The 10,397-nt window shown below is 71.3% G+C and overlaps 2 protein-coding genes across 2 annotated transcripts in view; both read right to left on the reverse strand.

Moving 5' to 3' along the window:
• Window positions 1-3,117, reverse strand: part of WDR45 (WD repeat domain 45) — a 3,817-nt gene extending 700 nt beyond the window's left edge. The window contains exons 1-7 of the mRNA XM_067315074.1: window positions 3,046-3,117; window positions 2,584-2,658; window positions 1,679-1,783; window positions 1,481-1,586; window positions 1,270-1,364; window positions 913-992; window positions 8-175 (exon numbers count right to left, since the gene is read on the reverse strand). Of these exons, the coding sequence (XP_067171175.1) occupies window positions 8-175; window positions 913-992; window positions 1,270-1,364; window positions 1,481-1,586; window positions 1,679-1,783; window positions 2,584-2,641 (612 nt within the window). The 5' untranslated portion in view covers window positions 2,642-2,658; window positions 3,046-3,117. The remainder of the gene's footprint in view (window positions 1-7; window positions 176-912; window positions 993-1,269; window positions 1,365-1,480; window positions 1,587-1,678; window positions 1,784-2,583; window positions 2,659-3,045) is intronic.
• A 504-nt stretch (window positions 3,118-3,621) lies between these two features.
• On the reverse strand, window positions 3,622-8,941 carry GPKOW (G-patch domain and KOW motifs). The gene is given in 15 exon segments (XM_067315077.1): window positions 3,622-3,813; window positions 3,946-4,034; window positions 4,140-4,213; window positions 4,908-5,021; window positions 5,109-5,231; window positions 5,957-6,067; window positions 6,168-6,196; window positions 6,199-6,350; window positions 6,947-6,977; window positions 6,980-7,076; window positions 7,698-7,798; window positions 7,899-7,941; window positions 7,944-8,130; window positions 8,353-8,580; window positions 8,925-8,941. Coding segments are annotated over 15 exon segments (1,530 nt in total). The 3' UTR covers window positions 3,622-3,679.
• Window positions 8,942-10,397: the final 1,456 nt, after the last annotated feature.

Below are 10,397 nucleotides of genomic sequence, written 5' to 3' on the forward strand. Positions count from 1 at the left end.
TCTCCACCACCTTGGCGCGCGAGTGCGTGTCGAAGAGGCGGATGAGGGTGCCCTTGCGCGAGGCCGAGGCGACGAGGGCGCCGCCGGGGCTCAGCGCCGCGCACGCCACCTCGCTCTGGTGCGCGTTGATGGTGAACGGCGCCGACGACGTCCCCGGCTTGGCGCTGCCCAGGTCCTGCCGGGGGGGGGGGTCGGGGGGGCGGCAGGAGGCCCCCTGGGATCCCCCCACACTCCCCAGCGGCCCCCCCAGAGCCACCCAGTGCCCCCCGGTTCCTCCCGTTGCTCCAGGGCTCTCCAGTGTCTCCCAAGGCCCCCCCATGGCCCCCCATGGCCCCCAGTGTCTCCAAGGGTCCCCCAGTGCCCCCCAGTTCCTCCCAGTGCCCCCCATGGCCCCTCAGTGTCTCCCAGTTTCTCTCATTGCCCCCACGGTCCCCCAGTGTCTCCTAGTGTCTCCAGTGCCCCCAGTGTCTCCCATTGCCGCCAGGGCTCTCCAGTGTCTCCCAGTGCCCCCCCATAGCGCCCCATAGCCTCCCAGCATCTCCCAGTGCCCCCCAGTGTCCCCCATGGCCCCCCAGTGTCTCCCAGTGTCCCCCAATCCCTCCCAGTGTCCCCCATGGCCCCCCAGTGTCTCCAGTTCCTCCCAGTGTCTCCCAGTGCCCCCCAGTGTCTCCCAGTTCCTCCCAGTGTCTCCCAGTGCCCCCCAGTTTCCCCATGGCCCCCCAGTGTCTCCCAGTTCCTCTCATTGCCCCCAGGGCCCCCCAGTGTCTCCTAGTGCCCCCCAGTGTCTCTCAGTGTCCCCCAATCCCTCCCCATAGCCCCCAGTGCCCCCCAGTGTCTCCTAGTGCCCCTCAGTGTCCCCCATGGCCCCCCAGTGTCTCCCAGTGTCCCCAGTTCCCCCCCCCGGTCCCTCACCACCAGCTGGAGGCTGCCGCACTTGTGGCCGGGGAAAACGAGCAGCTGCTTCTCCAGGCTGGGACAGAGGTCGCAGAGCCCTGGGGGGGGGGCGGACGCCTGGGTCCCCGGACGCCTGGGTCCCCCCAGATGCCTCAGGTGGGGGCGGGGGGGGGCCCTGGCAGGAACCCAGGTGTCCGGGCGCTGCCCCTCCCAGCCCCAGGTGCAGCCACTCAGGGCCCCTCGTTAGCACAGCTGCAGCTAATTGAGCTCGTTGTCCGCCCGGAGACAGGGTCACTTGGGGGGCAGCGGGGGGGGGGCAGCAAGACCGCCCGGACGCCTGGGTCCCCCGGTGGGGGATGGGAGGGGGGCAGCTACCTTTGGGGTTGTCGCGGGTGTCGAACTCGAAGAGCTTGGTGGGGTTTTCGGGGAAGGAGAAGACGTAGATGCGGGTCCGCAGCACCACGACGATCCTGCGGGGACGCCCGGACGCCTGGGTCCCCCGGGGTGGCATTGGGGGGGGGGCCCGGACGCCTGAGCCCCCCGGGGGCAGCATGGGGTGGGGGGGCCCGGACGCCGGGGCCCTCACTTGTCGTGCCGCATGCGCACGGCCAGGACGGGTTTGGGGAAGGTGAACTCCAGCACCAGCTTGTCCTTGGCCTCCTTCCCCTCGCGAGCGTCGTCCCAGATCAGCACTGCGGGGGGGGGACGGACAGAGGGCGCCGTCACCCAGGGGCCCAGGCGTCCGGGACGGCCCCCCGCCCCCCCCCTCAGCCCCCCAGCGCACCTGAGATGTCGGAGAACTTGGGGTTGCTGCCGCCGCCCACGATGGCCAGCAGGTTGGAGCGGTGCAGCATCTCCACCAGCGCCACGCTGCCCACCTGCTCCACGTCTGGGGCACGGGCGTTGGGGGGCTCAGACGCCCCCGGGACCCCCAACACGCCCCCAGGACCCCCAACGCCCCCCCGGGAGCCCCCAGATCCCCGGGCCTTGGGGTTCACACCCCGAAAGCTCCGTGTTCGGGTTCACGAGGGAGCCTGAAGCCACCTGGCGACACCCCAAAACCTACCCAAGAGCCCCATAACCCACTCTATGGCCCTGGGGGGGACCAAAATGCTCTCTAACCCCCAATAATCCCTGGGTCCAGGTTTAGGACACCCCAAAATGCACCATAGCCCCCCAGTAGTCCCTGCATAAAGGTCTAGGACACCCCAAAACACCCCCTAACCCCAATAATCCCTGCGCCCAGGCCTACAGCACCCCAAAATGCACCATAACCACCCAATGACTTCTCTGTCAGGGCAAGAAGACCCCAAAATGTCCTCCCGAGGCTGAAGGGGTCCCCCAAACAACCCAAGACCCCCCTTAATCTCTTCGCCGAGATCTAGGGAACCCCAAAATTCCCCCCGACTTCTTCCCCAGGGCAGGGGAGCCCCCAAATCACCCTCTCCCAGGCCCGAGGGGGTCCCGAAACACCCCCACAACCCCCAACAATCCCTGCACGCAAGCCTAGAGCCCCCCCCAAACGCCCCTAACTCCCCATAAGCTCTTCCCCAAGCACGAGGGGACCCCAAAACGCCCCACGACCCTGCGAGAGGGGGCTCTGTGCCCCCCCCCCCCCCGCCTCCCGCAGGGGCCCAGGTGTCCAGGCCACCCCCGGCCAGAGGGCCCAGGCATCTGGGGGCTGCTCACCCAGGTGCCCCTTCTCCATGAGCGGCTCCACGTTGAAGATCCGCACCCCCGACTCCATCGCGCAGCAGAAACAGCCTGGAACCGGGCAAGGAGCCGGGGGGTGTGTGTGCGTGTCATCGTGTCCCCCCCCCCCAAATTGGGGCTCCCGCAGGCGGGGGGGGGGGGAGGGATTTGGGGGCTCCCAAACACCGTGTCCCCAAGGAGGTTTTGGGGGTCCTGGGGGGGGGGGGGTTTGGAGACTCCCAGACACGGTGTCTCTGGGGGCATTTTGGGGGGCTGCCGGCAGGTTTGGGGGCTCCCGGACACCAGGGTCCCCGGGGGTATTTTGGGGGCTGCCGGGAGCATTTGGGGGGCTCCTGAACACCGGGGTCGCGGAGGGGGGGGTCTCGGAGGACTCTCGGGGGGCTCCCAGACCCCGTTTCCCCGGGGGCGGGGGGGGGGGGGTCGCGGCCTCGCACTCACTCTGGTCCTGGTTGAAGCGGAGGCTGTTTACCCCCGGGCCTGCGCCATGGCGGCGAGGGCGGCCGCTGCCCGCTCCGGAAGGGGCTCTGCGGGAGGCGGAGGGGGGGTCAGAGCGGCGTCCGCCGCCCCCCGGGCTGCCCGAGCCCCCCCGCACCCCCCCCCCGGTACCGGGGCCGCTGTAAACACCGGCGGCAGCGGGCGGCGCTAGGCCATAGAGTCCTCACAGCGCCAGCGGCCGGAGCGTCCTCCCGGGCACGTGACCGAGACAAAGGGCGGGAAGCTTCCCGCCCCACGGCGGAAGCGCCTGGGTTGCCCGTAGCAACCGTTGCCGGCGGCGCCATCTTGAAAGCTGGCAAACCCTGCCCGCCCTGTTGGCACCTATGGGACCCCCTCCACCCGCCATCTTGGAAGCGGGCCGTCGCCCGTGGCAACCGCCATCGTGGAAGCGGGCAGCGGCCATGCTTGGGGCTGGCACAGGGGCGGCTTCAGGTGGCAGGAGGGCCTCACCCGGACGCCTGGGCTCGCTCGAGGGGGTGTCCCCGCACGCGGAGGCGCAACAGCAACGGGCGGGGGGGGGTGTCACCGCCTTTATTCGCGCGGGCCGAAGGGCGGTGGCAGCAGCGGCCGCGCAGCGTCAGTCGTCCTCGGTGCCCCCCACGTAGTGGCAGATGGCGTCGTAGTCCAGCGCCAGCACCCGCCCGGCCGCCTCCCGCTGCAGCTGCACCAGCGCCCGGCTCCGCGCTGGGTCCCGCTCCAGGATCCGCCCACCTGGGTGGGGGAGGGGGGGGACACAAAGGGGGCAAAATGCTCGCAAGGGCTTCTGGGGTTGCATGGGGCGTGAAGCTGCGGCGGCCATCTTGGAGCCTGGCGCCCCCCCCCCCCCCCCGAAATGGCGGTGGCTCACCTTCCCGGCGTGCTCCCCCAGCACCACCATGACGCGGTCGGCATCGCCGCGGGGGATCACCGTCTCCAGCATGGCTTCCGCAGGCCTGGGGGGGCGGCAGCGGCCTCAGGGGGGGGCGGGGGGCAGCTGCCGGGGTCCCAGGGGGGCTCCAGGGGGCCCCGGGGGGGGCGCCGGGACGCCCCCACCCCACTCACCCTCCACCAGGAGCCCCTCGTCCGTGCGGCACACGCAGGCGTCCTGCGCCACCACGTCCTCCACCACCATCTGCAGGGGCACGTGGGTCACCGCGACCCCCACCCTGCCCCACGGCGGGGGCAGGGGGGGATGTGGGGACCCTCCCGAGCTGCCCCACGGGGCATTCGGGGGGACGTGGGGGTGGTTATGGGACACAGAACCCCCCCACTCTGCCCCACAGGACCTCTGGGGGGGACATGGGGCTGGTTATGGGGCACAGGAACCCCCCACCCTGCCCCATGGGACCTCCGGGGGGATGTGGGGCTGGTTATGGGGCACAGGAACCCCCCCACCCTGCCCCATGGGACCTCCGGGGGGATGTGGGGCTGGTTATGGGGCACAGGAACCCCCCCACCCTGCCCCATGGGGCATTTGGGGGGACGTGGGGCTGGTTATGGGGCACAAGAACCCCCCACCCTGCCCCACGGGACCTCTGGGGGGGACGTAGGGCTGGTTATGGGGCCCAGGACCCCCCCCACCCTGCCCCACAGGACCTCTGGGGGGCACATGGGGCCGGCTATGGGGCACAAGAACCCCCCACCCTGCCCCACGGGACCTCCAGGGGGGACGTGGGGCTGGTTATGGGGCACAGGAACCCCCCACCCCGCCCCACGGGACCTCCGGGGGGCACACGGGGCCGGCTATGGGGCGCAGCCCCCCCCCCCGCCCCGTGGGGAGGATCAGGGGCCGGCCGTGGGGCGCCGTGGGGCAGCCCCCACCCCACCTTGCAGTTGTAGTAGCGCCCGGCGCCGTGGGTCCTGTCGACGCAGCGCACCTGCAGGTCCCGCCGCAGCCAGTGGGGGCCGGCGGGGGGGCCCCCCGCGCCTGCTTCGCTGCCCTGGGGGGGGGCACACACAGCCGTGGGTCGGGGGGCCTGGCCGTGGGTCGCGGGCCCCCCCAGGGCGCTATAGGGCCCCCCCCTTACCTCTCCGCCGTGGGGGCGCCTTCCTCTTCCCCTCTTGCTCCCCCCGGCTCCGGGCGGGGGCCCCGGCGTCCGGGCCCTCCTCGGCCTCCGCCTTGCGGCCGTCCTTCCCCTTCGGGGGCTGGGCTGCGGGAGGAACTGGGATGTACTGGGAGACGCTGGGACACTCGCCGCTGCCCGGGGGGTGGGATTGGGGCACTAGGAGGTTACTGGGGGCACTGGGAGTTACTGGGGGGGGTGCTGGGACACTCATCACTGCCTGGGGTGGTGGGATTGTGGTGCCGCATGATTACCGGGAGGCACTGGGGGTTACTGGGAGATGCTGGGGGGTTACTGGGGGGCACTGGGACACTCACTGCTGCCCGGGGGGGTGGGATTGGGGCACTGGGGGCTTACCGGGGGTTACTGGGGGTTACTGGGGGTTACTGGAGGCACTGGGACACTCGCCGCTGCCCGGGGGGGTGGGATTGGGGCACTGGGGGGTTACTGGGGGGTTACTGGGAGGCACTGGGGGTTACTGGGACACTCACCACCGCCCGGGGGGGTGGGATTGGAGCAGCAGGGGGTTACTGGGGGGTTACTAGGAGGCACTGGGGGGCACTGGACACTCACTGCTGCCCGGGGGGTGGGATTAGGGCACTGGGGGGTTACTGGGGGTTACTGGGAGGCACTGGGGGGCACTGGACACTCACTGCTGCCCGGGGGGTGGGATTAGGGCACTGGGGGTTACTGGGGGTTACTGGGAGGCACTGGGGGGCACTGGACACTCACTGCTGCCCGGGGGGTGGGATTAGGGCACTGGGGGGTTACTGGGGGGTTACTGGAGGCACTGGGAGGCACTGGACACTCACCGCTGCCCGGGGGGGGGCCGGGCGCAGGCTGTGCTGGCTCACGGTCACCGTCTGCCCCCCCAGCGCCAGGCGCACCATGGCCCGCGCGGTCTCGGGGTCCAGCCCTTCCACCTGGGGGGGGGGGTCGGGGGGGTTGGGGGGGGTCAGGGGGGGCCCGGCCCCACGCTGGGGGTCCGGGGGGCCCCCCCCCCCCCACACGGGGGTCGCTCACCTTGCCGTACATGCCGCGGTGGGGCCCGCCTCGATGCGCACCGTCTCCCCCACGGCCGGGCCCCCCCCGGGCTCCGGCCCCCCCCGCGGCACCTGCCCTGGACGGGGGGCGCCGGGGGGGGCCGGCTCGGCCCCCAGCCCCAGCCCCCGCGGCCGCAGGCGGTGCTCCAGGGGCTTCACCACCCTGCGGGGGGGGGGACAACGCGGGGAGGGGGGGTCAGGGGGGTCGCGGGACCCCAGGACCCCATAGACCCCCCCCCCGACACCCCACAACCCTCCCCGGTATTTACCCCACTCAAGTGCTGCCCCACGCTGCTTTTTCCTCTATTCAGCTCTTTCCCCCATTATTTATCACTCTTAAAAGCTATTTACCCCCCCTTGGCGTATCTGCCCTCTTCCCCAGGGCATTTGCCCCCTCCCCACGTTATTTGCCCTCCCCAGAGTGTATATTTGTTCCCCTCACAAAATATAACTCTCTCTCCGCAATACTTGTTTTTCTTAAAAGACATTTAAGTTCTTTTCTATGACATTTGTACTGCTCAAAGCATATATACTTCCTTAAAGAGTATTTGCCCCCCTCCCCATGATATTTGCCCTCCCAGAACGTATTTGCCCCCCTAACAAAACATAACTCCTTTTTACGCAATACCTAACTACCTTAAAAAGTATTTATCTCCTTTTCTATAATACTTACACTGCTCAAAGCATATTTACCCCCTTAAAGGATATTTGTCCCCCCCCCCGGCCGTTTGCCCCCCCCCGGGGCGATTCGGCGCTCACTGTTTGAAGGTGCGCCCGATGCCCTGGCCCGGCTCCAGCCCATGCCGCGCAGCATGGCCAGCCCGAAGGCCTCCACCGGCACCGCCTCGTAGTCCTGGGGCCCTGGGGGGGGAAGAGCGCTATGGGGCAGCTATGGGGCTGGGAACGCTGCAGGGTCGGGGAGGGGCAGTTATGGGGCTGGGGGGGATGCAAGGGGGCGAGAAGGAGGATGACTGTCGAGATAGGGGGGACCCTGGAAGGGAATGGGATCCTCGGGGGGTTAGAAGATCTCTGCATCCCTGGGGGAAGGTCAGGGGGTGCCAGGGGGGGAGTTATGGGGTCCCTGGGGGGGGATTACGGGATCCCGGGGGGTTATGAGGCCCAAGGGGGCAGTTACGGGGTCCCCGCGGTCTTTGCTGGGACATTATGGGGTCCCGAGGGGGGGTACGGGGTTTCTGGACTCCCCATGGGGAGGTTATGGGTCCCAGCAGGGCTTATGGGGCTCTGGGGGGACTACGGGGTCCCAGCGGGGACATTATGGGTCCTGGGGGGGGTTGGGTGGTTCTGCAGGGAAGTCATAAGCCCCAGGGGAGCATTATGGGATCCCACGGGGTGGTATAGGGTCTGTGCAGGGAACTTAGGGGTCCGAGATAAAGCTATAGGGTCCCTATAGCAAGTTATGGGTGCCGGGGGGAGGTTAGGGGTCTCGGGGGGGGGTTATGGGTCTGGGGGGGGCAGGATATGGGCCCCGGGGGGTCACGGCATCACTCACAGGCTGGGGCCGCGTAGCGATGTCCCGGTCCTGCAGCGAGATGGGGATGGAGAGAGGGGGCCCGGGCAGCCCCTCGCCCCACTCCTGGCCCTGACGCGTCTCTGCGGGGGGTTGGGGAGGGGGGGCAGCAGGCTCAGCCGGACGCCTGGGCCCCCTCTGCCCCCCCCCAGCCCGGACGCCTGGGCCCCCACTCGCACTCACCCTCGAGGATCTCCCTCACCGCCTGCGACTCCACTGAGACGGGGCCGTCGAGGGGGTCCGCTGCGGAGGCGGTGCCTGCGCCCTTGGGGCGGTGCCTGCGCCCTTGGGGGCGGGGTCTGCATCATTGGGGGCGGGGTCTGCATCGCTGGGCGGGGCGTCGGGGTTCTTCCACCGGTAGGGCGGGATCAGGGGGATGACCAGCTCCTTTGGGGGAGGCGGGGCTGGGCGCACGCTGGAGGGCGGGGTCAGATTTAGTCCCGCCTATGGCCCCGCCCCCAAGCAACACGCCCCCATTCGCCCAGCCCTTGCCCCACCTAAAGCCACGCCCCCTCCTCACGGCCTCGCCCCATTGAGAAAGGCAACGCGCATGCGCACGCGGACTCTTCACCCTCCCCGCCAGCACGCGGCGCACCCGCTCCCCCACCCCTCCCCAGCGCGCATGCGCACTGCGCACCTCAGCAGCTCACGGTCCTCCACAGCCGTGAGGAAGTCGGGCTCGGCGGCCTCCCGGTCCCCGCCGGGCTCCGCGCACGGCCCGGCCTCCAGCACCCGCCGCCGCCCCGCCGTGCGGCTGAAGCCGAACGACACCGGCCCGGCCGCGGCGGGCCCCGGCGCCGCCGCCGCGCTCCCGGCCTCGGCTCCGCGCTCGCCGCCATCTTGCTCGCCGGCCGCCGCGGGGGCACTGTGGGAAATGGAGTCCCGCGGCGCGCTGAGCAACGCCGCGCGCCCGCGGCGGGCCTACAACTCCCAGCAGGCCTCGCGAGGCGGCGCGCTTCCGCTTCCGGAACTCCGGCGGCGCGAACTACAACTCCCAAGCTGCGGCGGGGCGAGGGGGCGGAGACAGCGGCGGGGGCGGGCCGCGGCAGCGCGCTCGGCGGCGCTGATTGGTCGGCGCGGCCGCCCGTCACGGCCGGCTCCCACAGCTAGCGACGCGCGGGCCCCGCCGAGCCGGGCCGCGGCTCCCGTTGCCGGGGCGACCGCGCGGCCGGTACCGGGGGGGGGGGGGGAGGCTGGGGGGCCCCGGACCAGGCCCCCCCCGACATGGGACCCCCCCGGGCTGGCCATGGGGGGGCTGAGCCCCAGGACCCCCCCCGGGCCCCCCCGGCTCCGGGTGAGTGGGGCCAGGGCCCTCGGTGCTGGGGGGGGGGGGAATGTGGGCACCACAGGGCTCCTTGTGTCCCCTGGGGGGCAATTCGGGGGCGCCCCCCCCCAGGGGGCACTTACCCCCCCCCTCCACCGCCGATTGCCCCCAGGTGCAGCCCCCAGCAGAGCCCCCCGGGGGGGGCCAAGCACCCTGTGCCGCCCACCGAGACGCCCCCAGCGGTGAGTGGGGGCGGTTACGGAGGGGGCAGATAACCCCCGGGGGGGGGCAAATACGCCCCGGGGGGCATTTACTGTGGTGTGGGGTACTTACGTGGGGCAGTCGCTCCGGGGAGGTGGTGAGGGTCAGGCGCGGGGTGGGTGCTGCTTCCTGCGGGGGAGATGTCAGGTAAGTGGGGCCGTTGTGGGGGCAAGGGGGGCCGTTTTGGGGGCACACAGGGCTGCTGTGTGGGGCGGCGGGGGCCGAGGGGGCACATGCCCACAGCGAGCATGCTGCTTTTCGTAGAAGGGGCCCGTGTGCTGTGCTACACCCCCCCACCGGCCCCCCCAGCCCTGCCGCCGCCGTGGGGCCCACGAGGCCGACGTGCAGGGCCTGGGCCCCCCCCCAGCACCAGCGTGGCCGCCCCGGGGAGCTGCTGCTGCTGGTCGAGCGCCCCACTGCGCCCGCCGCTGGGGGGCAATGGGGGGGGAGTGGGGGGCACTGGGAAGGGACTGGGGGACACTGGGAGGGGGATTGGGGGCACTGGGTGGAGGCAGGAGGGCACCGAGAGGACTGTGGGGAGTGGGGGGGGGCAGGCAGCAGCAGCCCCCCGCGCTGTGGGGCAGCCCCGTGTCTCCTGCAGGCCCCGGCCCCCCGGCAGCAGCCGTGGAGCCGTGGGGAGGCCCTGGCCATCACTAGCTTTGTGGGCCCTGAGCCCCGGGATCTGCTGCCCTGCCCCACGGCACTGCCCCATGGCCCCACAGCTGGTGAGGGGGGCCTGGGGTGGGGGGGGGGTCTCTGCCCCACAGCAGGCCCCACTCTGGCCCCCAATGCCAATGGCCAGCAGGGTAACTGGGGGCACTGGGAGGGACTGGCCTCCCCCCCCATATCCCCTCCCAGCAGCCCCCAGGGCCGACGTCGCCACAGAGGTGGGGAGCGATGGGGGGGGCGGGGTTTGGCCTGCCCTGGCTGCAGGTGAACACTGGGGGGGGGAACTGGGAGCACTGGGGGGGACTGGGGGCAGCTGGGAGCACCGGGGGGGGGGCAGAATGGGGGCAACGGGAGCACTGCTGTTGCGCCGGGGCGACGGCTCCGTGCCGGGTCACGGTGAGTGGGGCCTGCGGCGACCCCCCCACACCCGCCCGCGGCGGGTCTGGGGGAAACGGGGCTGCCGCGCTCCCCCCGTCCTGTTTGTCCCC

Source organism: Apteryx mantelli, chromosome 41 (assembly GCF_036417845.1).
Source record: "Apteryx mantelli isolate bAptMan1 chromosome 41, bAptMan1.hap1, whole genome shotgun sequence".
Classification (NCBI taxonomy): domain Eukaryota; kingdom Metazoa; phylum Chordata; class Aves; order Apterygiformes; family Apterygidae; genus Apteryx; species Apteryx mantelli.